This window comes from Jaculus jaculus, chromosome 1 (assembly GCF_020740685.1).
Source record: "Jaculus jaculus isolate mJacJac1 chromosome 1, mJacJac1.mat.Y.cur, whole genome shotgun sequence".
Classification (NCBI taxonomy): domain Eukaryota; kingdom Metazoa; phylum Chordata; class Mammalia; order Rodentia; family Dipodidae; genus Jaculus; species Jaculus jaculus.
This window is the reverse complement of record NC_059102.1, coordinates 166,682,902-166,709,598: the sequence shown is the minus strand read 5'-3', so window position 1 is coordinate 166,709,598 and position 26,697 is coordinate 166,682,902. Positions and strand designations below refer to the sequence as shown.

The 26,697-nt window shown below is 54.7% G+C and overlaps 1 protein-coding gene across 5 annotated transcripts; it reads right to left on the bottom strand.

Annotated features, from left to right (window-relative positions):
* Positions 1-755: 755 nt before the first annotated feature.
* Rab3il1 (RAB3A interacting protein like 1) lies at positions 756-26,407 on the bottom strand. 5 transcript variants are annotated; one of them, XM_045131955.1, is made up of 11 exons: positions 26,178-26,407; positions 10,631-10,862; positions 9,696-9,791; positions 9,524-9,601; positions 8,559-8,777; positions 7,475-7,621; positions 6,842-6,970; positions 6,643-6,755; positions 4,300-4,399; positions 2,299-2,365; positions 756-1,688 (listed from the first exon to the last, which is right to left on the bottom strand). In XM_045131955.1, the coding sequence occupies exons 1-11, from the start codon at positions 26,327-26,329 to the stop codon at positions 1,606-1,608; spliced, it is 1,416 nt and encodes a 471-aa protein (XP_044987890.1). In that variant the 5' UTR covers positions 26,330-26,407; the 3' UTR covers positions 756-1,605. The 5 variants fall into 5 exon arrangements, with proteins under 5 accessions (XP_044987890.1, XP_044987891.1, XP_044987892.1 ...); XM_045131956.1 differs by lacking the exon at positions 26,178-26,407 and adding an exon at positions 22,995-23,013; XM_045131957.1 differs by lacking the exon at positions 26,178-26,407 and adding an exon at positions 22,503-22,556.
* Between the last annotated feature and the right edge of the window lie 290 nt (positions 26,408-26,697).

Genomic DNA, 26,697 nt, shown 5'->3' with positions numbered 1-26,697 from the left:
GACAGAGGTTGTTGTTTTTTTGTTGTTTTTTTTTAGGTAGGGACTTGCTGTAACCCAGTCTGACTTGGAATTCACTATGTAGTTTCAGGCTGGCCTTGAAGTCACAGCAATCCTACCTCAGTGAGTGATGACATTAAACGAGTGCATGACCACAGGGCAGAGGATTTTAAGAGCCCTGATGAGCTCTCAGGTGATCTACCTCCCAGCTGGGCCTCGGGCCAATAGAGAAGTCCCAGTAGGCCATTATCTACTTGTGACTCAACCTAGAAGCTGCCCAGCCCCACAGGTGGAGAGGGGCTCAGTCCCACTCCAAGACCATGTTTCTTCCACTCTTGTTCTCTCTTGTTAAGAATCTAAGTCTGGGGGTGGGAAATCCAGAATTCCTACGGGCCAAACCTGCACTACAGGCAGACATCACCAGTCAATCCTGCACTGTCCTGCTAAGCCCTGGGCAGCCTAGATGCTTTTCGTATACTAGAGGTAATCTCTGAGGGCTGGGTGATCCAAAGGACAGAACTGCCCAAATTGCGCAGAGGGAGGGAGGGCTCATTCCAATCCTCCATAATTCCACAGAACCACTAAGGAGGACTGACAGTCTTTCCGATAGCAAGCATATGTGGGTGGCTTCGGGATTTGTGGGTTTAATCCCAAACACGAGGGCAGGCAGGGAAAGGATTTGATTTCATTCCTTCAGATGCCCAAGCCCTGGCCAGAGCCCCAGGGTGCAGGACTGAAGGCCACAGCTGTCCAGCTCCTACCAACAAAGCCTTCCTTTATTAAATAGAGATCATGTTACATTCCTCTGAGAAGGAAATCAGGGCGTGGTGAGGGATGTACCTAGGTCGGAACCTCTCAGCCTGGTTCTGAGTGGGCTATGATGGGTGGGGCAGTGGCCAGGTCCTGCATGACCTGCCCACCCCACCCAGCCCCAACGTGTGGGGCCCCTGCTGGAGGCATCCTGAGGCCCCTGTGGAAGGAAAGTGCCCCAGTCCTCCAGCAGTTTTGGGATCCGGGCCTCCTGGAGCCAGAGGCTGAGAGGGTGGGTGGGGACAGGGAAGCTGGGGTCCAGACTCCTCGCCAGAGAACTTTGGGGCAGGTCTCCACTTCGCTCAAGCTGGGGTTAGAGGAACAGCAGGGGAGGTCCTGCCACTGGGGCAGTCAACAGGAAGGCCATCTGGGAGTAGGGTGACGGCTGGCCACAAGGGGGCGCTGGTAGCCCAGCGCTTGGAGGCTTTGGTGGAGGATGTCCAATGATCCAGCAACCCCAGGGAAGTTCCCTTTTGAAGATGTGGCAGCAAAAAAGGCATTGGTAGGTAGCAGTTGAGGAGGTGCTGGTTGCTCAGGGGTCTCCTCCCAGTACTGAGCCCCAGAATATGGCTCCGAGCTCCTTGGTCTTTTGTGCTTTTAGAAAATTCTCTCGGTGGCTGCAGAGTCTAACAGAAAGACAAAGGGGTCGATGTCTCACGATGCCTCCGTAGACTGGCCATTGGTCTGTTTTTTCAGCTTCTAATGTGAGGCTGGCTCCAGGACCCTGTTTTCCAATCTGTCCTGAGGCAGGTGTTTGCTCCAGCTCAGAGCCAGCCCTCTTCAGCCCCAGGCAGTGCCCTAGGCCTCCTGGGAGAAGAAGCCAAGCTTGGCCAGTGACATCTCTTTCCGAAGCCTCATGATCTCCCAAAACATCGGCTCCACTGTGGGCAGAGAGGGACAGCTCGGAGTCACCTCAGGCAGCAGGCCTGGCCCCTTCCCTTTGGCTCTGGGCAGGACACTGGGCTGACCAGACAAGTAGATACACTCCACTCTGCCCCACCCTACCGCTGGGAACTGAAGTGGACAGGCTGCAACCCTGGCCCAGGGCAGGGAGTGGGGAGGAAGAAAGCCTTAGGCAAAGGCTTGAGAGGCAGAGAGCCTATTGTTCTGGTGGCCTTGAGGGAGCAGGGGACAGAGTCACAGGGAAGGAGGCCCAAGAGTATGAAGCCATGAATGCCAAGCCTGTAAGAGGAATGCTATTCCTACAAGCCCTCGGGGCTCAGAGATATTTCTGGGCCGCAGAAAGGGCAACTGCACACAGGTACACAGGAAGTACCAGGCTTGCTGTCTGGATAAGGCAGAGCCCAGCAGGCTCCTGTTACAGCACACAGCTCTCCCTGGAACCCAACAATGTGAATCTTCCACTGGCCCACAACCTTCCCCTTTGCTGCTGGCAGATAGACTCAGAATTCCTTTGCTGGTCCCCCACTGACTGTACTGTGCCTCCCCTCTTGGGCACCATCCCTGAACTTGCCACAAGGGGGCGCTCACCGTCCTGTCGAACAAGACCTTGCTGTATGTAGCGCGTGTAGGTGAAGAAGTTGCACACTGCGGTGATCTGCAGGCAGAAAGGGGGGTGTGACCCACCAGACCTTGTACACTCAGTGTGTGTGTGTGTGTGTGTGTATCCCTCAAAAGCCAATGTGAACCTGAGACCACAGCAGGAAGTCCCAGGTACCTCGCACAGCCTGGTAGCCCTGACTCTTCTGGTCTAGATTTTCAAGTTACCATTAAAAGCAGAAGATTAGCACTGCTCCTAAGTAACTGCAGCAACTACCCGTTCAATGACGCAGCAAGTGAGGCAGACACTGTCATCGTTCCCAGTTAACAGGTGGGCAAGACCGAGGCCCAAATGACACTAAGCCACCTGGTAAAAACTGCGGACTATGGAGCTTGTAAGAAGAGGTCAAGCTGACGGGTAGAATCAGATACCCTGCTCCAGAATACATGTTCAGCCTCCAGTGGACCTGCCTCTCCTGTGCGTGGAGGTCTGGACACCCAAGGCCTGAGGCAGGCGCCATGTGTCATACCAGGAAAGGTAATCAGAGTCACTTACCTGGGCTGCTCTGGTCCCTGTGCCTGTGCCAAGTCTGGCTTGGGGCCTGTTCCATGCCCATCCCTGGCAACTGTTCGCTGTCTCAGGCACTGTCCAGGGGCTCTCTCACAGGAGCCTACCCTGCACCAGGCCCATCTCTCAGCAATGGCAGTATAGGCTGGGCCCGGTCCGCAGTACTCCCTGTGCCAGTGACTATCTGGGCTGGCTGGAACACCAAGCCAACACCGTGCTTTGGGTGGGAGCAGCTCAGGGCACTGAGGTCCCTCTGGATCCAGCTGAAGCTAGGCTCCATCTTGTCTTGTCTCCTTTCCCTGCTATCATTCTGTTTCTCTCACTTCCCCGAGAAGTTCTGAAAATGTCCATGATGGGGTCTACCTCTAGGGCACAGCTGAGACAGGGTAGGCGGTAGCGGGCAGCTGTGTCCACAAGCATCCCTATGAAATACCCAGGGCTCTAAGGCATGGAAGCACCCAGAAGCTGAAGAGTGAGCGAGGCGGCAGGGAGGGGTGATGTTCCCTGTAGGCCTCCAGACACACAGAACTTGCCAGAAGGCCAAGGCGGTGCAGAGAACTGGGTTGCTTGGCAAACGCAAGGTGGTGTAAGAAAGCTCTTGAGGATCAGCCTGGTGCTGGGGAGGGGAAGCAAGGATTTGGGGATGGCGTGGGGTGGGAACAATTCTAGTGCCAGCTGTGTAGAGAGTGGGCACCCACCAGAGTTTCCTGAGTAGGAGTGGCAAAGTGGTGGAATCCTTCCCCAGAGCTAAATTCCTTGTCAATGCCTCATCTCTTGGTCTCATTAGATCCTCCTGTCCTCTCCCAAGCTCTGCCCAGCAGAGCCAGATGCCCAGGCTGGTATCAAAGAAAGTGCAGCTCGATGGGGTTTTGCCAGGCCTGGGGATGACTAGGCTGGCATGGGCTCTTCCACTGAGCTGTGGATGGGACTGGGAAGGGATACAGAGGACTTGTGGCCACTGAGCAAGCCACAGGGTCTAGACTGTGGTCCAGGGACACACTTTTGCCCTGTTTTGAGAAACTACATGACAGAAACTGGGCTCATAAGGACCTCAGTCATATGACCACACAAAAGTGAATTCCAACAGCTGCAAGAACTTAGAGAAGGACCCTGAACTCAGGGAAGAAGCTGGCTGAGCTGACCCCAATTGCAAGTCTGAGTCTCTGAGCAGAGGCCATCCACTGAACAAGACCCAGGCTCTTGTCCCAGGAGAAAGGTAAGACGGGGCCTAAGCTGCCATGTCTATGCACATTTGTTATTTACCAACAGGACACCAATGCATCTAGCCCAGAGACTCTGTTCCTCAATGGGCCTGAACCCCACTCTGTAGAAAGAATTGTCCAGGTTGTGCTCCCAGGCCTGGACCCAGAGTATCATTCCTGGTGGCCCCAGGAGTCAAGTGACGCTTGTGACAGGTGACTCACCCTGGCCCGAGAACATGGGGAGATGTAGTAGTGGCTCTCAGAGTCCCCGAGCCGGATGCGGTGTCGGCAGGTGCGGGCCAGCCCACTGAGGGCACACGTGCTGGGGAGAGCAAAAGAGGCGTAGTGACTGAATGAGATTGCCCGCTCTGTCCACGCACACCCCGAGGAGGCACAGACCCAACTTCTAAAGGAGCCCAGGGCTAGACCAAGATGGCCAGGGGTGGCCCCAAGAGTCCCAGGATAGACATTAAATCTAGCTGGATCCATGTGGAGACACCTTTCCTTGCTCTGCGCAGGCAACAGAGTTAGGTTAGCTCATGTGTACCAAAGCCTTCTTCCCCCGTAACCTCTAAAACTACCACCTGTATTGGAATCTCAGACCCGGTCACCGCTTCCCCTGAGCTCAGGCCTGGCTGCCTCTCCCTTCCCTGCCCCAGGCTTGTGTAACTAGTCCCCATTCCCCCATTAATCCCTCCATGGTTTGCAGCTGCCTTCCCATGCAGGTCCCATCATGGCGCATCCGTCCCCTCAGCCCAGGCCACTCCTGTGACAGGTGTCCGTGCTCCTGAGAGCCCGCCACCTGGCCTCCCATTCCCAAATCTCACCCCGCCCTCTGCTCCCTGCATCTACAGTGACCTCGAGGGCATCACCTACTGGGCTCCCTCCCCCACCCATGCCCTGGGTCATCATGCCGCCAGTCTAGGGCCTGCCTTCTGCTTAAATTCCCTCAGCTCCTTCTGACCTCTCTTTGCCTCCCCTCTCCCTTTCCCTTTCTTCTGTGCTACAGCAGCTTTTCCATCTAATCCATCGCTTTTCCCTGTGGCTTCCCTCCAGCCCAGGAAATTGTTTGGGAGAATCTCAAGTTTTAAAAGGTTGAGCGGTGCATGGTGGCGCACGCCTTTAATCCCAGCACTTGGGCGGCAGAGGTAGGAGGATCACTGAGAGTTCTAGACCAGCATGGCACTACATAGTGAATTCCAGGTCAGCCTGGGCTATAGCAAGACCCTACCTTGAGAGAGGAAAAAAAAAAAAAAGTAGGAGGGCTGGAGAGATGGCTTATCGGTTAAGGTGCCTACCTGCAAAGCCGAAGGACTCAAGTTCAATTCCCCCAGTACCCACATAAAGCCAGATACACAAGGTGGCGCATGTATCTGGAGTCCATTTGCAGTGGTTAGAGGCCCTGGCACACACATTCTCTTTATCTGCCTCTTTCTCTCTAATAAATAATTTAAAAAAAAAAAAAAAAGGCTGGAGGACTTATGAGGGTGTTTGTTGACACCTCCTTAGCCGTGAGGTTGAATGGACCAGAAATCCATTTTAGAGAGAATCTGCTGATGAGCTACATATAAAACATCAGCCTAGGGCTGGTGAGATGGCTTAGCAGTTAAGGTATTTGCCTGCAAAGCCAAAGGACCTAGGTTCGGTTCCTCAGGACCCATGTAAGCCAGATGCACAAGATGGTGCATGTGTCTGGAGTTCATTTGCACTGGCTGGATGCCCTGGTATGCCCATTCTCTCTCTCTCTCTCTCCCTCTCTCTGTCTGACTCTGGCTCTCTCAAATAAATAAATACAAATAAAATAATTTTTTAAAAAATCAGCCTAGCAGACTGGTGCCCAAGCCAATGAAAGCTCTTTTATACTCTAGCCCTGAACACTCTGCAGTCTTAGCCCCAACTCCCTGTCACCCCCTTGACTCTGGCCCATGATCTAGAGTTGTTTCTGTAAATACCCCGGCTTCTCCAACTTCTCTCACTTTGTTCCTTATGTGTGTAAGGCCCTTCTCTGCTCGGCTCACTCCTGTTTACTCATCCTGGAGCCAGCCCTCCTAGGCCGGTGTAGAAGGCAAGTGGGAAAGCCTCCCGCCTCTGCTCCCGCCCGCTCTGGCCCTCCATGCTGCCCGGGCCTCTGCTCAGCACCAGCTGAGTAACCAGCAGGACTAAGATGCCAGGACCATTGGTAATTTTTTGGCAAAAGGTAGGGCCAGACACTGGCAATCATTTATGTGTCTATCAGAGCCCGGAACCCCTGTGGGACAAAAGGGGAGGGAGAGGGAGCGTGAGACCAAGCCAAGAAGAGATAGCCAGCTCCCAGCAGGAATTTCTGCCAAAGAGGCTTCCTGGCCTGGCATGAGGGTGGTAACTCTCTCTCTCTTGGGAGGCCATTATGTCTCCAAGCTAGGTCAGGTACCTTGAGGCCCTCCAGGCCCGAATGCCACAGTGGCACTGCCCACTCTGGGAACCCATACCAGGGCCCAGGAAGCCTGAAATTCAAACCCCTACCCTGCCCCCTCAGCGCAGCCCAAGGTTTGGGGCTTTCTCAAGTGGGCAGGAAGGGACCCTTACTTGGTACTCCCACAGTCAACCGCGGCCATCTTCACTGTGGGCACAGTCTGTGAAGCCACGGGCTCAATGGTGAGCGTGTTGTCCTCCACGGCAGCCCGCACCAGCGCCGAGAGCTGTGGCAGACCAGGATAGCTGAGCACCAGCTGAGGGCCACCCGGAGGCCACGCTGGCCTTCCTCAGCCCGTCCAGCCCAGCTCACCTCCTGCATGGTGAAGTCCAGGCAGGGGCCCACGTCCTCGCGGTACACCCTCTCCAGGAAGGGGCAGGTCTTGTCCAGGGTGGGGGACGCCCTCCAAGCCTGGAACTCCGCAAACAGAGCCGTGTCTACCTGGGTGGGAGGCGAGCCGGGCGGGGCGGTCAGGGCCGAGGGCCAGCAGCGCGGGGAGGCAGAGCGGAGGGGCAGGAGGGCCTCGAGGGCCAGCAGGCCTGTCTCCAGCAGCCATGCAGGGGACCAGAGTCCAGGAGGAGAGGAGCTCCCGTGTGTCCTTTACCCCAAAGAGTTTAGAGCTACGTGTACTGTGTCCAGGTGTCCTTCAAACCTCTTGGTACTGCAAAATCACAGACTTGAGCCCAAGGCCTTCACCTGAACACCCCCATTGCCTCTTTTTGGAGGAAAGGTCAAGACCAAGCCCACAGGAACCCACTGGTCCCCAGAAGAACAGAAAGGTCCCTACATGTCTAGGATGCACACGCAGGCACATGCACGCAGCAGGGAACACACACAGGCTGCCTCGCCGTCCACTCGGAAGAGGTGGCGCTGGCCTGCCCTGGGCTGCATGCAGTGAGCGAAGCCCGGACAGCAGAAGGGGCGGCCCTTGCTGCAGGCCATTACCTGTCGGGAAAGGGACAGAGAGGTAGCGGAGGTGGGGGCTGCGGGCGGCTCCCCAGGCAGGAGCTGCCAGGCCGGCTCGTAGGTGAGGTGGATGGCCTTGCTGGGAATCACGCACAGGAGTAGGGAGAGTAAGGGGGGCAGCCCAGACTGGGCCAGAGGGGGTAGGTAGACAGACAGACGGACGAACAGACAGATGGACAGACACAGACAGGGGGAAAGAGGAAACGTCAGTGTCCAGTGTGAAGCTCGGCACTCAGAAGGGAGCTTTGCTGCGAGGTAGGTGGAGGGCAGGTCTAACAGGAGCACACTCGAGCCAGAGCCCCAGGAAGCTGAACCCCAGCCCCTCTCTCCAGGGTGTGCACCTAATGCAGCCCCGAGACGGGGTCTCGGGAGGTCCAGGTTGGCCTCAAACACAGTGTGTAACTGAGGATGACCTTAAACTTCTTGGTCCTTTTGTCTTTCCCTCCTGAGTGCCGGGATCGCAAGTGTGACAACCACACTCAGTGCATGCTGAGGACTGAACCCAGGACCTCCTGCACGCTAAGCAGGCGCTCTACCAACTGAGCCGTATCCTCAAGCCCTTCCTCCCCTGGCCCCGTGCATCATGTGCATCCTTGTCAAGAGCCTGCGGCCATGAGCGTTCTATGTGACCGGCTGAGGCAGGGGAGGGATTCCTGTCTTGGCACCACAGCCAAACACTGCAGTGAGGACCTTTGAGGGCAGGGGTGTCGGCAGGCGATCCTAGGCCCCAAGACTGTGGCCACACAGGGTCCAGGCAGCCCCTCCCCAGAGGCCCAGTGTTTTCTGCCTGTCCTCTGAAGGCCAAGGAAGTGTGTCTCCACAGAGGAGCTCTGAGAGGGCACCCCTGGGGACAGACCCAACCTCAGGTTCAGAGCACCACCTCCCGATGGAGCCAGCAGAGCCTGTCCAGCCCTTGCAACTCAGAGGACTCTAAGGCCCAGACAGTGGCAAAGCAGCCTATGGGTCCCACAGGAGGCTCCGGCTGGGCTCACCGGCCTCCACCTGGCTGGCTGGCTGCGCGTGCCCCGTCCCCATCCTGTGTCCACCACAGCCTGTGCCTCACCTCCTTGCCCTCCTTGTCTGGGGTGGGGATGCGCCCTGCAGTGGGACAGACGACGGGGCAGAAGGAGCTGCTGGTGCTCTTATGACGTGAGTGGCCCTTTCGTGGTCCAGCCTTGGTGGGGCTCAGTAGCTGTGGATGGAGCTCACGGTTGGGAGAGGCTGGTGTAGACGTGATGACCAATGTCTTCAAGGCCGTCACCTCTGCCTGCAGCATGTCGATCTAGCCCAGATGGGATGGCCATCAACCCCAACCCAGGGTTAACACCATCCTGGTTACCAAAGCCTGTCAGTCAGTTCAAAACAGCCCAGCCCCAGTAGTGGGCCCCTGGTGTTTCAAATTAGGGTCTCACTCTGGCTCAGGCTGACCTGGAATTCACTATGTACTCTCAGAGTGGCCTCGGACTCTCTGCAATCCTCTTATCTCTGTCTCCCAAGTGCTAGGATTAAAGGCACATGCCACCACGCCCAGCAAGATACCCTTTCTATAGGTAACAGAATGAGGCTGAGATGACATATGGCCTGCCTCACTCAGGTCACATTATGAGTGATAATGCTCAGTTGGAAGCAGATGTCTGGTACCTTCTTAGATTTTCTATTCAGCACTCTGGGGTCCCTACTAGCCAACAACAGCCCTGGCCTCACATTTTACTGATGGGCAACCACAGCCACGTCCAGGTTTCTGCTTTGAAAGGGGACTGGGAGGACAGAGAAGGGACTATAGTCATCAGTAGGTCCTCCCAGCCTCAGAAAACCTCAGAAAAATCTCTGTGGTGAGCAGAAACATTGATAAGGTCTGGGACATGTGGTTGCTGAATCTCAGAACCCTCCTAGACTTCCCGGGGTCTGGGTTCACCGGTTCCTGCTGCCCACTGGTTCTGTGGAGGTCCTGCTGGATGGCTGAGAGCTGAGACCAGTGCTCCCAGTGAGCGGAGCATGGGAGCTCTAAGCAGATGGGGTGGGCCTCACCTTGCCCCAGGCCTCCTTCAGCTGCTTTTCCGCGGCTGCCTGCTTCACGTTGGCTTCCCGAACCATCTTATGGGCTTCCTAGAAGGGGTCAGCCTCTGTGTGAGTGGTCACATGCCACTGGACCCTTGGGCCGCTTGCACCCAGGCCGCCCGTGCCCGCCCCCTTGGCATACCTCGAATAGGCTGGCCGTGAGCTCCTCCAGCTCCTGCTCCAGCTGCTCGCGCACCCGGCATAGCCGCTCACACTCCTCGTCCTTCAGCTTGAGCTCCTGCGCACAGCGGGGGTCGGAGGTGGTCAGCCCACCGCGGCGCCAGCTCTCCCCGCCCCTGCAGGCCCTTGCATGAGGCTTGAGGGCACCGATTTCCAGCCTCAGTGCTCCCCACTCTGGCACCTTCTATTCGGCACATACATGAAGTGAGCGCTGCAGCCCGGCCGCACATCAGGCCTGGTGCAGGTTTTCAGCTAGGTCACGGTGTGTCGTTGGCTGGGGTGGGGGGTGGGTGGGTAGCTCGGTGGGCGAGCCCTTGCCTATCACCCTTGAGGTCCCAGTAACACAAAGAATCAAACAGAAGAAGCCACGGGAGGCTGGGGGTGTAGCTCCATAGCAAAGCAGGTGGCCAGCATGCCTGTGAGACCCTGGGCCCCTGGACTTCTGTTTCCTTGGCTGGGTAATAAAGACGGGGTCCCTGCTTTATCAGCACATGGGGCTGACCGTGGAGGTTTTTTTGGGAAGGCTGTGCCTGGGACCGACACCTGGCCCAGTAGCCCCCCGTGGTTCCCTATCCCCCTAGGAGGTCCACCCCACGGCCCCCGTGCAAACTCTTCTCCTGGACACAGGCACACACACACGTGCATGAACGTGAGCCATCACGGTGCACTTACATGTCCCCCATTTGCATTCATGGGTGGACAGTGCTGCCCCCTGAAGCCATCCCCAGCGCCAGGAAAAATAAAGACCAAAGAGCATCCTCTTCCTTTGAATCCCCAGGAGTCCAGCACTGGTCAAGTACGTGGCCAAGTTCATGACCGCTCCCCCTGACAAGTGTCTGGGCTTTCCCAGATGAGGTGCTCTTCCCCCGCCCCTCCATCCTACTCCGAGGCCCCCACCTTCTGGGCTTTGTGGAGCTCTTCCTTCAGGAACTCAGAACCCTTCTCTCGGATCTCCATGGAGGAGCTGCGCAGGCGAGATACGACCAGCTGGGCAGCTGCAGGGCTCTCCTCACCTTGGGCCTCCTCCGCTGTACAGGCCTCCACCAGGCCTCCTGGGGACTCCCTGTGGCCTTTGCAAGAGCCTACATTCCTCCAGGAGACCTGGAGGCCTTCATCTGGTTGGGGTGGGCTGCAAGGCAAACAGGACATCAGTAGACACAAGGTGGGATCTTAAGACCTACCTGGGACAACACTTGGGTCTCAGTCTGCCCATCTGTAAAATAGGGCCACTAAACTATAATCAGGATGGTTACAAGGACAGAATGACCAAGCATAAACTCTCTTAGGGACACCCATCTTTGTCATCCCCCATCCATACTCTAGTTCAGGGCCCAAAGCTGCATGTGGCATGTAGTAGATCAGGCCTCGGTCAGGCCTCAGTTGACATTTGTTGAGCAGGTGACTATAAACGTGTCAATGTTGAGAATCAGTCTCTGCTCTTACACAGTGGGGACAATCCCAATGATCGCCACAGCCAAGGGTCTAAGAGAATGGGCAGATCTCAACATGGAGGGGGCAGTTAAGAGGGAGCTACCTTAATAGATACTACTTAATGTAAATCCAATGCTATAGTTAATATGACATTCAGGCAAATGTCAATATGCTAGAGTTGATGCAAACGCTCCCCCTTTCGGGACAGACTAGAAAGGAAGCATGAGGCCGGGGAGGCAGGAAGATTCCTTGAATAGCCCAAGCAAGGCAGATCCACTTCCTGTCCCACTCCCCTAGCTCTCTCTGGACTGCTAAGTAATTTCAGGCAAACAGTCCTTCTGGACCTCTGGACCCTCCCGTCCCTGAAGCTGTAGACCCCAGTGGGCACTGAGGCCTCTACCTTCAACTGTCCCTCAACCACACCCCACGGCCCCTTGGAAGCAGACCCCGGAGAAGGAAAGAAGGAAGGTCAGGCCAGGGAACGTTTATGCAAAGACAGCACCTCCCAATTTGCTCACTCAGCAAAAGCCTGAGGCTCCTGAGCCAGCATCTTCTGAGCAACGCTGGCTGGCCTGGGGGGGGGGGGGGGCTGATAACAGTGAGGAAGTAGAGAAGGGCTCAGGGAAGCCGCACCACAGGAGCGCAAAGCAAAGTCGGGCCCCATTCTCCCACTCCTTGTTCTCTGGACCTTAGGATGGTCTTCGAACGGCTTTTGAGCCTCACTTTCTCTCTGGGCAATACAAAGTAGTTGAGTACCCAGAGACCCCAGAAATGAGCCCCTGCCAACCCTTCAGCCTAGCAGCAGGCCCAGCAGGCAGACTTGAGGCTCCTAGCCTTTCCTGAAGAGACTGGGCCTCCATGAACAAGGAAGGTGAGGACAGAGCTCTCTCATTCCACCAGGGCATGCACCTTTTTTTTTGGTCTTTCAAGGCAGGGTCTCACTGTAGCCCAGGCTGACGTGGAATTAGTCTCAGGGTGGCCTCGAACTCAGGGTGATCCTCCTACCTCTGCCTCCTAAGGGCTGGGATTAAAGGCGTGCCACTACGCCCAGCATAGGACCTCTTAATATCTATGTAGCCCAGACCAGTCTCCAACTCATTGCAATCCTCCTACCTCACTCTCCCTCTGAGGTGCTGAGATGAAAGATATATGCTACCACCCCTGGCTTTATCCATCTCTCTCTCTCTCTCTTTTTTTTTCAAGGCAGGGTCTCGCTCTAACCCAGACTGACCTAAATAGGACTCACAGCGATCCTCCTACTGCTGCTTCTGGAGTGCTATGATTAAAGGTGTGTACCACCATGCGTGGCCCGCCTTTTTTTTTTTAATCAATTCCTCTCTCTTTTATTTTGATGTCATCTTTTCCTCCTGCTAGGGTCTTGAGAAGGTAGTGCTAGGCACTGTGAGGACATAGATTTCGAGGCCAATTTCTTGCTAAATGATTGCATTGTAAGCAGTCCTGCCCTTTCTTGGCTCTTATATTCTTTGTCACCTCTTCCTCAATGGACCCTGAGCCTTGGAAGGTATGATAGAGATGGGCTGGAGAGATGGTTTAGTGGTGAAGGCACTTGCCTGCACAGCCAAAGGACCCCAGTTCAATTCCCCCAGGTCCCACATAAGCTAGATGCACAAGGTGGTGCATGTGTCTGGAGTTCATTTACCGTGGCTAGAGGCCCTGGCACACCCATTCTCTCTTTTTTTTTTAAAAATATTTTTTGTTCATTTTTTATTTATTTATTTGAGAGTGACAGACACAGAGAGAAAGACAGATAGAGGGAGAGAGAGAGAATGGGCGCGCCAGGGCTTCCAGCCACTGCAAACGAACTCCAGATGTGTGTGCCCCCTTGTGCATCTGGCTAACGTGGGACCTGGGGAACCGAGCCTCGAACCGGGGTCCTTAGGCTTCACAGGCAAGCGCTTAACCGCTAAGCCATCTCTCCAGCCACACCCATTCTCTTTTATCTGCCTCTTTCTCTCTCAAATAAATAAATAAAAATGTTTAAAAACAGAGAGAGATGTTTCAGTGATGAATACTCCTGTCACTTATTCCCAGCACTATGGTATCTTTTGGGTCACCCCAGTGGTCACTGCCATTAAATAACACTTTTTTTTCTTTTTCCCTTTTTTATTATTGACAGTTCCCATAAATTTAGACAATAAACCGTAATTCCCTCCCCCCTCACAACTCCACTTTCCATCATGCCCCTTCCCCCCTTCAATCATTCTTTTATTTTGATGTCATCTTTTTTTTGGTTGTTTGTTTTTTTCGGGGTAGAATCTCACTGTAGCTCAGACGGTCCTGGAATTCACTATGTAGTCTCAGGGTGGCCTCGAACTCTTATGGATCCTCCTACCTCTGCCACCCAAGTGCTGGGATTAAAGGCGTGTGCCACCACACCCGACTGATGTCATCATCTTTTCCTCCTATTATAATGGTCTTTGTAGGTAGTGCCAGGCACTTCGAGGTCATAGATATCCAAGACATTTTTGTGTCTGGAAGAGTGTATTGTTAAGGAGCCCTACCCTTCCTTTGGCTCTTACATTCTTTCTGCCACTCCACATCTTTTTTTCCCCCCACCTCTTTTTGAGGGTCTCTCATTGGCCTGGAGCTCATCAATTAGGCCAGACTGGCTGACCAGTGAGCTCCAGGAATTCTCCTGTCTCCACCTCCCCAGTTCTAGGATCAGAGGCATGTGCTGATACAGCCCGTATTTTATGTAAATACTGGGGCACAAACTCAGATCTGGCAAACACTTTTCCCATATCCTTAACCCCCCCGCCCCGCCGACCTTTCCTGAGACAGGGTCTTTTGCTGGCCTTGTGTTCCCTAAGCAGGTTAGACCGGCTGGCCAGCAAGCCCAGTGATCCTCCTGTCTCCCTCGTGCTGGGATTACAAGCATGCATCACCACACAATGGGGTCTAGGGATTGAACTCAGAGCCTCACATTTAACAAGATAAGCACCTGACTGACGCCCAGCCCCCAGCCCCCAGCCCTCTTCTTGAGCCCCCTCCACAGTTCTTGGAATCTTGTCCCTAGTCTACAATTGAGGGATGAAGGGTCAAAGAAAGAGGACCGGCTTGGGGTCACACAGCTGGTCAGGAGTGGCATGGAGGCAGGCAGCTAGCTCTTGGGCCCAGGATCCTAGCTTCTGGCTGCGTGACCCGGTTGTGGCATGAGAATGCCGGAACCAGCACGTCCCCTCAGGGTCCAGGGCTACTGAGCCCAGGGGACTTGGGTGTCTCCACGTGGACTGCAAGGAGGGAAACCTGACCCAATTCTGACCTGAACTGGCTTCTCAAACTCCACTCAGACCCAGAACCCACCGTCCCAGGAGACAGGTTGGGGAGGGAGGCTGTGGCCAAGACTCTGTCCTGGGAAAGTCAGAAGTCCTTGAGAAACGCTTTTCCTGGGGAGTGGGTAGAACCCAGCAGAAGGTGCTATTAGAAGCAAAGAGGAAGTCACTTGTCACAGTGCCAGGTGAGTCATGCTTAATTCACACTTGGCAGATGCCCATAATGCCTGCCCCAGCTCTGGGTCCCACAGCTAAACTCACAGGTACCCATGCCCAAGGTGGCAGAGGGTATCCTCTGGAGATTGGGGCACAGCTCCATCTCCTCAGGTGGGAAAGTGTGGTCATAACCACCGAGGCTGGGCCAGACTAGCGCACTCCACCTAGTTGTCCACTTCAAAGAGGGGGTAAAATCCTAGGCCAGGGATGGGGATGACCCACAGTATGACAGGGACTTGGGGAAAGTTGCAAGTGCCCACTTCCAAGTTGAGGACCACCACCCCCCCACACCACTGTCCACTCCCCACCCCAGAGAACAAGGCCGCCAGCCTTCCCAGACACCTAGAATCATCAGCACTGCATCCTGGACCTTTCTGGGCATGGGCTGGAGGTAAGGCCAAGCCACCCCACCATTCTCCCAGAAGGTTCTGACTTCAGCCCATTGCCAAGGGTATGAGCCCCTATTTTGTAGCCAGAGGACAAATCTTGGAGGCCTTTTCAGAGGGACACAGAGACCCTGAGTGGAAAAGCCCAAAGTTCACATCTTAATGGTAAGAAGTATGGACACAGCAGGCTTCCAAGAAGACACGAACTGGCCTTCGCCTGGGCCAGGAAAGGCAGGGGCAGGAGGGGAAGAAAGGCATAGACTGCTTGTGGAGGGAAGTGCCAATCTGCAGACCTTCCCACCCCCAACCCCACTTCCTGAATGCAAGGCTAGCTCCTGTGACTCAGAAATTTCAGAGGAAAACTAAGGAGATTCAAGACCTATCAACATGACAAGAACACTTGCCAGGGCTCAAGAGAAACTGCAGAGGACTTGGGGACATGAGTATTGGCTCTCACTGCTAGCCTGACAACCAGTTCCACTGAAAGGCAACAGACACAATGGGCAATCAAAACCCATCGAATCAGAGAACTCAACACTAAACAGACTGCTAATAGGCTGGGCAGGGCTCAGAGACCACTGTGGAAGAGGGGGTAGGAAGATTGTAAGAGCCACAGGTAGCAATATCCTGAGGCACAGTTGCCCCCCACCCCGGCCGGCCGCAGGAATGACTGAGAAGACTCTATTTACCCAACAGTGAACACCAATAACCCCACTGAGGAGAGCCTCAGGGAAAGTGGGAGACTGGGAGAGAGGAGATATAACCTCTGTAAAGAAAAAAGAAAAAATGCCAGACGTGGTGACGCACACTTTTGAGCCCAGCATTTGGGAGACAGAGGTTGGAGGATTACCGTGAGTTCAAGGCCACCCTGAGACTACATAGTGAATAGCAGGTCAGCCTGAGCTAGAGTAAGACCCTCCCTCAAAAAAAAAAAAAAGAAAAAAATTGGGGCTGGAGAGCTGCCTCAATGGTTAGATGCTTGTCTACAAAGCCTAAGGACTCAGGTTTGATTTCCTGGTACCTATATAAGCCAAATGCACAAGGTGATACATGCATCTGGAGTTCATTTGCAGTGGCTAGAGGAGCCCATTCTCTACTTCTCTCTCTCTCAAATAAAAATAACTAATTTTAAAAACTTTTTAAAAGGCTGGGCATGGTGGTACATACCTTTAATGGCAATATTTGGGAGACTGAGGTAGAAGGATTGCCATTAGTTTGAGGCCACCTTGAAACTACATAAGTAAATTCCAGATCATCCTGGGCTCTAGCAAAACCCTGTCTCAAGACACCAAAAACAAAGCCAGGCGTGATGAGTTTGACGCCATCCTGAAACTACATAGTGAGTTCCAGGTCAGCCTGGGCTAGAGTGAGACCCTACCTTGAAAAGCCAAAATTTAAAAACAAAAAATTTTTTTTTCAGAAGAAAGAAGAAAGGCCCCAGGTCCAGCTAAACCAGAATCCCCAAAACCTGTGTGTGAACCCCTGAGGTGGCCAGTTCAGGTCCCTGGCTAGTAGAGACCCACCATCCTTGCCCCTCCTCAGACGCCACTTTGCAGGAACACAGTCTGGTCTCTGGGATATGCCACAGGATGGGAAGGGCCAGGGTCAGGAGATAGTAAGAGTCAAGGTCAGAGAGAGTTGGGGTGGCCAGCACCCCCATCCTGAAGCCAGTCCTGAAGCCCAGAACCCTCCCTTACAGGAAGTACTACCCCCCCCCACTTCCCCAGGAAATACACAAAGCAGTGGCCATAACCCTCAGCCCACCAGGACGGCCCTGGATAGGGAGCAGGGTTTCTGTTCCTACCCACAAAGCACAGAGAAAGGAGGACTCCTAGATTCAGTGGCCCACAGTCATTCAGCAGCTCTGCCGAGGCCAGGACCGCCTGGCAGGAGGCCAAATAGTATCCCATGCCACAGCCTTCTCAGCTCCTACTCCTAGCCAGCAGCCTGGCCTGCTGCGAGGTCTCTGTGCCCCTCTCTGAGCAGCCTACAAGCCCAGCAAAGCTCAGCCCATAGAGAGGGCCAAGTCTTCAGACCCAATCACACCTGAAGGGTTTCCAGGTTCTTGGTCAAGTTCATGCCAGCCTACCATTCTGAGCATCACAGGCTTCATGACAGCCCTGGGGCAAGATGAATTCCCATGCCAGTGTCACTCTAGCCCAGGCTGACCTGGAATTCACTATGGAGTCTCAGGGAGGCCTCGAACTCACAGCAGTCCTCTTACCTCTGCCTCCCAAGCGCTGGGATTAAAAGCATATACCACCACTCCCAGCCCCTGCCTGTGTTTTAAAATTTAATTTTTAATAATTTTTATTTAAGCGGGCTGGGCGTGGTGGCACATATCTTTAATCCTAGCACTTGAGAGGCAAGGGAGGATCGCTGTGAGTTCGAGGCCACCCTGAGACGCCATAGTGAATTCCAGGTCAGCCTGGGCTAGACAGTGAAACCCTACCTTGAAAAACAAAAACAAAACAAAACAAAAATTGGGCTGGAAAAATGGGGGGGAAATGGCTTAATGGTTAAGGCATTTGCCTGTGAAGCCAAAGGACCCAGGTTCGATTCCCCAGGACCCACATAAGCCAGATGCACAAGGGGCAAGTGTATCTGGAGTTTGTTTGCAGCAGCTAGAGGCCATGCTGTGCCCATTCTCTCTCCTCTTTTTGCAAATAAATAAATAAATACAAAAGTTAAAAAAATATTAATTTATTAGAGAGAGAAAGAGACAGAGTGGCAGCAAGGAAAGAGGCAGATAGACTGAGAACGGGCACACCAGGGCCTCCAGCCACGGAAAATGAACTCCAGGCACAGGCACCACCTTGTGCCTCTGTGGGTACATCATATGGGTACTGGGGAGTTGAACCTGGATCTTTAGGCTTCACAGGCAAGTGTCTTAACAACTAAGCACTCTTTCAGCCCCCCTCACATGCCTGTTTTTTTGTTTTTGTTTTTTTTTTAAATATATTTTAAGCAGGCGTGATGGCACACACCTTTTTTTTTTATTTTTTATTTATTTTATTTATTTATTTGAGAGAGACAGACACAGAGAGAAAGACAGGTAGAGGGAGAGAGAGAGAATGGGCGTGCCAGGGCTTCCAGCCTCTGCAAACGAACTCCAGACGCGTGCGCCCCCTTGTGCATCTGGCTAACGTGGGACCTGGGGAACCGAGCCTCGAACCGGGGTCCTTAGGCTTCACAGGCAAGCGCTTAACCACTAAGCCATCTCTCCAGCCCACATGCCTGTTTTTAATGGCAAGGCACCCAAGAGCCACAGAGGGTCGGAGAGCTGGCTGGAACACACAGCAAGGAGGTGGGAAGGATGGGAAGTGTATTCAGAATGCACAGGGGATCACGTGACCTGTCCTCACAGCAGAGAGGATGAATGGTGGCTTCAGAGAAGTGAGGCAGGATGCAGATGGGGTTTGAGGAAGTTTGAGACAGTGCTCAATGGGGGCAGGGGTGGGGTGGTCAGGGTGATGTCCAGGGCTGCTGTGCTAGCCAGGCAGGTTGGGGCTGGGGTGTGGATTCAGAACAAAACACTGCAGGGGGACCCATGGTGGGGCGAAGCAGGGACTGAGTAGGAGGGCAGGAAAAATATGCAGTAATTGATTAACTAAGCTAATTAAAAACCAGGGGAAAGGTGAATGAGAGCAGTGGTACCCACAACGGGAATGAGGAACTGGGAGGGGGTCTTCAGGGAAGCAAAAGTGGGTGGCTGAGGCTTTTGGGAAGTGTTGTGGGATGTGGGCAGCTGAAGGGAAAGGGCAGGAACCGCGGCAGCTGTTAGGAAGCACCAGGGTGTGCCTGGGCTGGGGACAGGGGAGGGTGGCCTCAGGACTGGAGGTATGTCTTGCCTCACTGAAGGTAGGGCCTGAAGTTGGACCAGGATCCAGACAGCCGAGACGAGGAGGGGCAAATGGACAGGCAGGAGACAGGGTACACCTATGCCACCTGGGGGAGGCACTGCAGGAGCAAATTCTTGTGGTGGGGGAGAAGGAGGTCAGGATAACTATCTAATGGGTGGCCAGGCCAGTGTCCCCAGGCCTGCCCAGCCTGGCCCTGGATGGGACTCAGCCCCCCCCCCTTTCTCTGTACCAGGAGCCAGGCAGAGCCTGGGTGAGTTGGGGTACAGAATTTTGAGGTGATCCCTGTGCATTTAGTCCACTGAGACCTCCAGCATGTGCCTAGTAAGTGCTGGGCTCAGTACCAGCCCTGGTCTTTCCATGGGCACAAGGTAGGAGGCTATTCTATTTCATTTCAGCCTCCACTCTTTTGTTTGTTTGATTTTGGACACAGGGTCTCGCTGCAGGCCAGGCTGACTTGGAATTCACTATGTAGTCTCAGGTTGGCCTCGAACTCTCCAACCTCTGCTTTCCCAGTGCTGGGATTAAAGGTGTGTGCCACCACACCTGGCTCAATCTCCCATTTTCTTCCCAAAGCCTACTAAGCACAGGTTGGGTACCAATGCTGGGAGAATCTAGGATGGGCAGATGCTGGGCACACATGGGCTGAGTAAGCAACCGCAGGACAGTGATGTCCACTTGTGGAGAGGGCAAGGCGAGCAGGTGGATCATAGAGGCGGGGCCACTAACTCCTTCCTGGCCTTGAGGCCCTAGGCTCCTGAGCTTAGGGCTCAAGGACTCAGGTATGCATGGCCCTGAGGGTATTGAGAGTCCAGGTCAGTAAGTGACTAGCTCAAGATAACATAGCCTAGGGTGGGTTATAACTCATTTGGTAGAGTACTTGTCTAGCATGCCTGAGGCCCAACGTACTGCCCCCAGCATAGAACATAAACTGGGTGTGATGGTGTACACCTGTAATCCCAGCTCTCAGGAGGCAGAGGTAGGAGGATCAGGAATTCAAAACCATCCTCAACTACACAGTAAGTTCAAGTTCCCCCTGGACTACATGAAACCTTGCCTCAAAAAAAAAAAAATTCACATAGCCAGCCCTGTAACCCTTGGACTCCCCAGCCACTGGTCTGGGGCAAAGACATGGCCCCCATCCCTAAAGAGGCTGAGTGGTCTCATTTCATTCCTCAACAGTCTATCAGAGAGTAGGTCTCCCTAGAGATAGGTATGATTAGACTCCTTCAGTGGGTGGGGAAACTGAGCCAAAGGGGCTACACCAGAGCCATGCAAAAAAGAACCCGCCAAGAACCAGGCTTTGGCTTCTGCTCACCAAGTCCCAAGTGCTATGCAAGCTGGAGAAATACTCAAGATGCCATCCTTATCCTTATACCAGAAACAGGCTTGGAACCCGAGACCATGGATCTGTGAAATTAGATGATGGAGAGACAGCAGACTAGTCTGATGTGTGGGGTGGGGTAGGGAGGGGATCAGCACTTTAAGGTCCCCTTGAGCAGTGGGGTGTGCTGGTATATCCTGAAACCCTGGTACTTAACAGGCTGGGGCAGGAGGATCTAGAGTTCCAGTCCAGCTATCTGAACCTATCTCAGGAAACAAAAACAAGTTCAAGGTCAGCTACGCAGTGAGCTTGAGGCAGTGAGCTTGAGACGATCATGGGATACTGAAATCCTATCTAGAAAGGAGGGGATGCTGCAGAGATGGCCCAAGAGATACAAAGTGCTTTCCATGCAAGTGGGAGCGTGTGCATTCAGACACCCAAACCCCACAAAAGCCAAATGTTGTACTGTGAGTACCTGCAATCCCAGCATGCCTAGGGTACGGGGAAGGCAGGTGAAGAACCTGAAAGCTCTTGGACCAGCCAGCCTGGAGAATGCAGCAGCGGGCAAATGACTCAAACAAGGTGGACGGCGACACCAGAGGTTGTCCTCTGACCTTCACACCCGTGCAATGGCAAGAGTACACCTACATCCTATCTGTATACATGCACGTGCACACACACGAAGTCAGACTAAGGCTGGTTGGTACAGTGCTTGCCTAGCAGGTACACCGCCATGGGATGGAGCCCCAGCAACCCATTAACTGGGTGTGGTGGTGCCTACCAGTAACTCCAGGAGTGGGAAGCGGGAAAGAGTTTGACAGCCTAGCTCCTCCAGCAAAGCTCTGGGAATGTACACCCCACACCCAAGACTTTGAGACTCTGATGCTGTCCCTACGGCAAACCCTCATCACTTGCATCTGGCTATGGAAGGGCATCACTTACACACCGCAACCTCCTTCCTTCACCTAGAGGCCCAGAGACCCTTAGCATCACACAGCAACTGCTTCAGTCCACCCAACACAGGTTCCCCAGCTGCCTTCTGACCAAACTGCTTCACAAGCACACATCCCCACATAAGATCACACACCCAGCACGCCTTTAATCCCAGCACTTGGGAGGCAGAGGTAGGATCGCCGTGAGTTTGAGGCAGGATCGCCGTGAGTTTGAGGCCACCCTGGGACTACATAGTGAGTTCCAGGTCAGCCTGGACTAGTGTGAAACCCTACCTGGGGGGGGGGGGGGACAAACAAAAAGATCACACACCCTTAACCCCAGGCCCTAGGAGCCCACCTCAACCATGAATTCTTAGAGCCTAACCACTTTCCCTGGGGTGGAATTCCAAGAAGCTTATAGTATTCACACCCCAGGCTCCCGGGAGCCTACAGCTGTCGCCTCTGCTGGGATTGAAGCTGTATTTCTTCTCTAAAACCTAAGGTCAAGCTCTACTGGGTGCCATGGAGGTGTAGATTCCACCTGCACCACCCTCTCTCCCCAGCTGTGAACCATAGCTCTATCCTGGGAGAGTCCTTTGCAGGAGTACCACCCCGGCACCTAGTCTTTCCAGCCCCAGGAAGAGAAGGAGATGTTTGCCTTAGTTCGAAGCAAGGACCTCAACCTTGGTGAACACAGGATAGGATCTCCCATCAGATTGGCCCAGAACAGGAACCAGCCTGGAAAACCAATGGCCCCCGAGAGACACCAGGGTGTGAGTGTGTGGGTTGGGGTCGGAAAGGGAGGGGCCTCTAGCCCAAGACCCAGGGTCTATACTCTCTACCTCCGAGTTGCGGAGATATTCCATGCATCCCACACCAAGCGTCCTGGAGGATGCTTCGCATCAACTGGCCGGTGACCTTAGAGAGACCCAGCCCGGCTTTCCCAACTGCAGGCTCTTCCAAGAGTTCACGAGTGCGGAGGCGCCCTCCTCTAAGTGCATGGCCCAGATTTACCTCGGCGTGCGCTCACAGTCACCAGTCTCCTTCCACTTCTCCCCAGCGTTCCCGATGAGCTAAGACGAGTTGACGCTGTCACCCTTCGCCCTCCCCACCCCAAGAGAGTGGACTGGGATGGCTCCCACCAACGTCCTTCCACCGCTCCCGCCGAGGCTTGCTCGCCCTCGCTGCGGTGCAGGCAGGGCTGGGGGTGGGGGGGACCTCTGAGCGTCTCAGGATGGGATGCAGACGCGGCGAAGACCCCTTTCTCTCACCCCAGGAGGCCCGCCGGGCCCAGACCCCGCGGCAGCGCCAGCGCGTGCGGACCTACCCGCTCCACATCCCGGCGCCGGGCGTCCGCTCCCGAGCCGCCGCCGCGTGCCGAGCCCCGCGGCCCGCGCGCGCCACGCCGCCCTGCCGCCTGTCGGTCCCGCCCGCAGCCCGTGGGTCGGTCGGTCCGGCCGCCGCGGGACCCGCTCGGGACCAGGATCGCGGCCCCGCCCGGGCCCGCCCCGCCCCGCCCCGGGCTCCGGGCGGGTCACGTGCCCGAGAGGCGGCCCGAGGACACGTGCCCGGCCCCGCCCCCGGCCGGCCACGGGCGCGCTCCCTGGGCCAGCGCCGGCCCTGCCAGCCGCGGCGGGACGGTGAGCAGCCCGAGGAGAGATCCCCGTCGCGGGCAGCCAGCCCGCCGCCCAGTCGCCCTCCGCTTGGGCCACCTACGACGACCCCGGGGCTCTCAGCGCCCGGCTGTCGCCCGCACTGTCTCCCAGGCCGGCGGACACCCTCCCGCCCCTGCCTCTGCCCGGGCCTTCCAGTCGCGCACCTTTTCTCGGAGCTCCTTGCTTTGCATCTGCCCCTGTGTGACATAGGTCCTGGGAACGGGGAGGGGAAGAACCCCAAGTAAGTCCCACTTGCAGAGCGTTGGAACCAAGTCTCCTCACCAACCCCCACTTCCTGGGGCCTCCCTTTTGCCTCTGAACGTGCCCTTCCCATCCCTATCTTTTCTTCTTTTTTCGCTTTTTGAGATAGGGTCTCGCTCTAGTCCAGGCCGACCTGGAATTCACTATGTAATCTTAGGGTGGCTTCTTCGAATTCATGGTGATCCTCCTACCCCTGCCTCCCAAGTGCTGGGAGTAAAGGCGTGTGGTACCACGCCCGGCTCCCATCCCTATCTTTCCTCGGAAGAACATCCCTTTCACACACCTGTCCTTTCCAGGTCTTCTGTAAAACCTTTTCCTGAATCCCTGACACCTGTCCTTCAGTCTCTCTGTCCTCATCTAGGACGTGACCAGTTCAGCCTGGGGAAGAGGATCCAGGGAGAGCTTAGCCAAGCCCTTCTGACCTGCCGGGGGACCAGCTCCTGCATGTGGAGTCTGCAGGAAGGAAGAGGACTGGGGGAGCCCTTTCCTTTCCTGAGGCTAGCACACTGAGGTGCTGCTCTTCCAGCCCACACACCTCTTCCTGAGGTAGTTTGACAAGTCTTCATTTGGGGTCACCTCACTGTCTCACATATGCACACCCTTACTCATTCACCTGCAGGCTCAGGGCTAGGAAGGCAAGGGGAAGCACACAGATGCTGCCTGGATTCCCTCGCCTTTGGGAGGGGTTCTACTTAAGTTGTTTCGATTGGTCTCCAGCTCCTAGGCTGAAGGCACGCCCCTCCTCCAACTCCCCAACAGCTGCGGGCACCACCGCACTTGGCTGGTGGGTGTGGTGGTGATAGGAGCGGGGCCACATTCCCTCAACCATCTTTACCGCCAACACCTCTACTTGCCTGTTGTGCACCTTTACCCACTAATGGTGCCTCTGCTCAAAATAGAAAAGCCAGCTGCTGGGTGTAGTGGCACACACCTTTAATTCCAGCATAGATGTAGGAGGGTCACTGTGAGTTCGAGGCCAGCCTGGGACTACAGAATGAGCCTGGCTAGAGTGAGACCCTACCTTGAACCTCCCACACACCAAAAAGGAAGCCAGGCATGCCTCTAATCCTAGTACTTGGGAGGCAGAGAGAGGAGGATTACCATGAATGTCAGATCAGCCTGAGTTACACAGTGAACCAAACCAAAACAAAACAAAAATAAGTAAATAAATACAGGCTTTTCAACCAGAATACTTTAAAAAGTAAACATTTTTTTTAAAAAGAGGGCAGGCTGGAGAGATGGCTAAGTAGTTAAGGCGTTTTCTTGTAAAGCCAAAGGACTCAGGTTTGATTCCCCAGGACCCATGTAAGCCAGATGCACATGGTGGCATGTGTGTCTGGAGTCTGTGTGCAGTGGCTGGAGGCACTGGGGTACCCATTTTCTCTCTCTCTGTCCTTTCCCAATCTCACTATCTCAAATAAATAATTTTTTTAAATTTAAAAATAGAGGACTAGAGAGATGGTCCCATGGTTGACGGTACCTGTTTGCTAACCTGATGGCCTGGGTTCAATTCCCTAATATCCATATAAAGCCAGATGCACTAAGTGGTGCATGTATCTGGAGTTCATTTGCAATGACAGGATGCCCTGGCACACCCATACTCTTTCCGCCTCTTTGTTTGTCTCCCTCCCACTCTCTCTCTCAAATAAAATATTTAAAAAAATACAAAGGAGGCTGGGCATGGTGGTGTAGATCTTTAATCCCAGTACTCAAGAGGCTGAAGTAGGAGGATCACCATAAGTTCAAAACTGTAAGAGTGCTAGCTCAGGTGGGCACGGTTCGTACACGAGGCTGGGACCTGGCGCTTGCAGGCCAGGCTGGAATCCACGCCTTCCCACTCCCATGGCTACTAATACCGTGTACACTGATTAACCTGGACAGCCCTCCCCACAACATCCTTCCCAATTTGCCAGAAGTATTTAGCCCAGGCCTCCTGTGTCCTTCACTCTCCGAGTCTACGGCATAGTGTGGCTTTCCAAGCGCAAGGATCAGCACTCCCGGGGGCTGAGCTCCTCTATCCACCCCAGCCCAGCTCAGGGTCTGGCCCAAGCAAATGTCAACATAGGTTTGTTGACTTGAATCCTTCCCCAGCTAAGCCTTGAGCAAATGCTGTCTTCCTGCTCCTCATGCTCGTCCACTATCTAAGGGAAGGGAGAAGATGACAGAACAGGAGCCAGGACAGATCCTGGACTTACAAGTCTTTGAAAACCCGGGCAATGATAAATGAGGCAACCAGACTGGTGGGAGATAAAGGAGAGGAGGTGTCAGCCCAGGACTGTGGCTCCAGAGGAAGAGGCCTCAGCCTGGGAGGCCCTTGAGTGAGGCCTCAAAGGACAAGTGCGTTCATTACTCTGAGAGCAGTGACATCCAATTGCTAGCCAAAAACACCCTATCACCCATGCATCTTGCCATTCTGGACTCGGAGCCCTAACCGCCCCTTCCCAGCAGTGCAGCCCTGCTTTTCCACTGAAAAGGATAGGCTCAGCGAAGTACAGGAACCTGCGTGATGCCACTCAGCCTGCAGCAACGAGGTGGAGTTTCCTCACACCAGCTTTCCAAAAAGACAACCCCGAGGCCACGGGGCTTGCTGGAAGCCGCAGTTGGGTGCAGCCAGCCTGGAGAAAATTATCCAGTGCCTGCTGAGTGCCTGGCCCAGCAAGTGGAGAACTGAAAAGTGTGTCTTCCAACCACAAGCCACGGCTCTCCTTGAACTCCCCCACCCCACCCCTCCCCTGCCATCCCCTTGTCAGCTTGTCACCCTTAACCAGCTGAGGCTGAAGGTAGATGAGAAAGCCTGGAAGACACTGTAGTCAATTTGGAACTTAAGTCTGCTCTCAGCTCACTATGTGACCCAAGATGAGTATCTTGCCCCCTCTGAGCTTCCCCTCTACCTCTATAGCGATCAAGCTGGATAAGACAACAGAGCTTGCCTCTGCCACTGACCCCGTAGGCAGCTCCTGAAGCTCCTCCCGGCGCCATGTGAGCACAAACAGTTCAAAGCCAGTTTCTGATCCCCATCCTGCATACCTCTGTGGAGTGGCAAGACCTCCCCCACTTCCCCTCGGGCTTCCAGGTCCCTAGCTTACCTGTCTGTGTCCCAGGATTCCTCTCCCAAGTTCCTCTCGGTTGCAGGGCACAAGCTTGATGGAGCATAACGGACAACTCCTGAGCTCATGGCCAGGAACACTGGGCATGACCCCCTGGCAGGGCACTGCTTAGGATCCTCAGAGGCATCCATGCTTGTGGGCCAGGCTGAGGGTCACTCTGGAGACTGCCAAGAGGGCAGGTGACAGAGTCGTCTCCCACCCCAGGCTGAGCCTCACACTAACCTTTGCTATCTCTGAGAAGCAGCGGCCTGGACGGACGGGCGGGGCCTCCTAGACAGGCCTCTATCTCCTTAAACTCTTAATTATTAACTCCTGAGGCTCAGCAGGCAGCAGAAGACACGGACCTCCTTCCTGGGCTGTGGGCTGTGGGCCAGAGAAGGCGAGATACCTGGGGAAGGGGAGGTGGGAAGTGACCCCCTTGTACTGAGGTCCCAGCCTTCAACCAGGGCCCCCATGAAGGGACTACTTGTCCCCTATCTTTCATGACTGACACTTTGGG

What these genes read in the sequence shown, in the direction of transcription:
- Rab3il1 (XM_045131955.1), bottom strand. Translation starts at nt 26,329, where the DNA reads ATGGATGCCTCTGAGGATCCTAAGCAGTGCCCTGCCAGGGGGTCATGC. An exon ending in GAATCCTGGGACACAGACAG is followed by an intron (nt 10,863 to 26,177) that starts GTAAGCTAGGGA and finishes TTTGCCTTGCAG; the next exon opens with CCCACCCCAACCAGATGAAG. An exon ending in AGGTCTTGTTCGACAGGACG is followed by an intron (nt 1,689 to 2,298) that starts GTGAGCGCCCCC and finishes CTCTGCCCACAG; the next exon opens with TGGAGCCGATGTTTTGGGAG.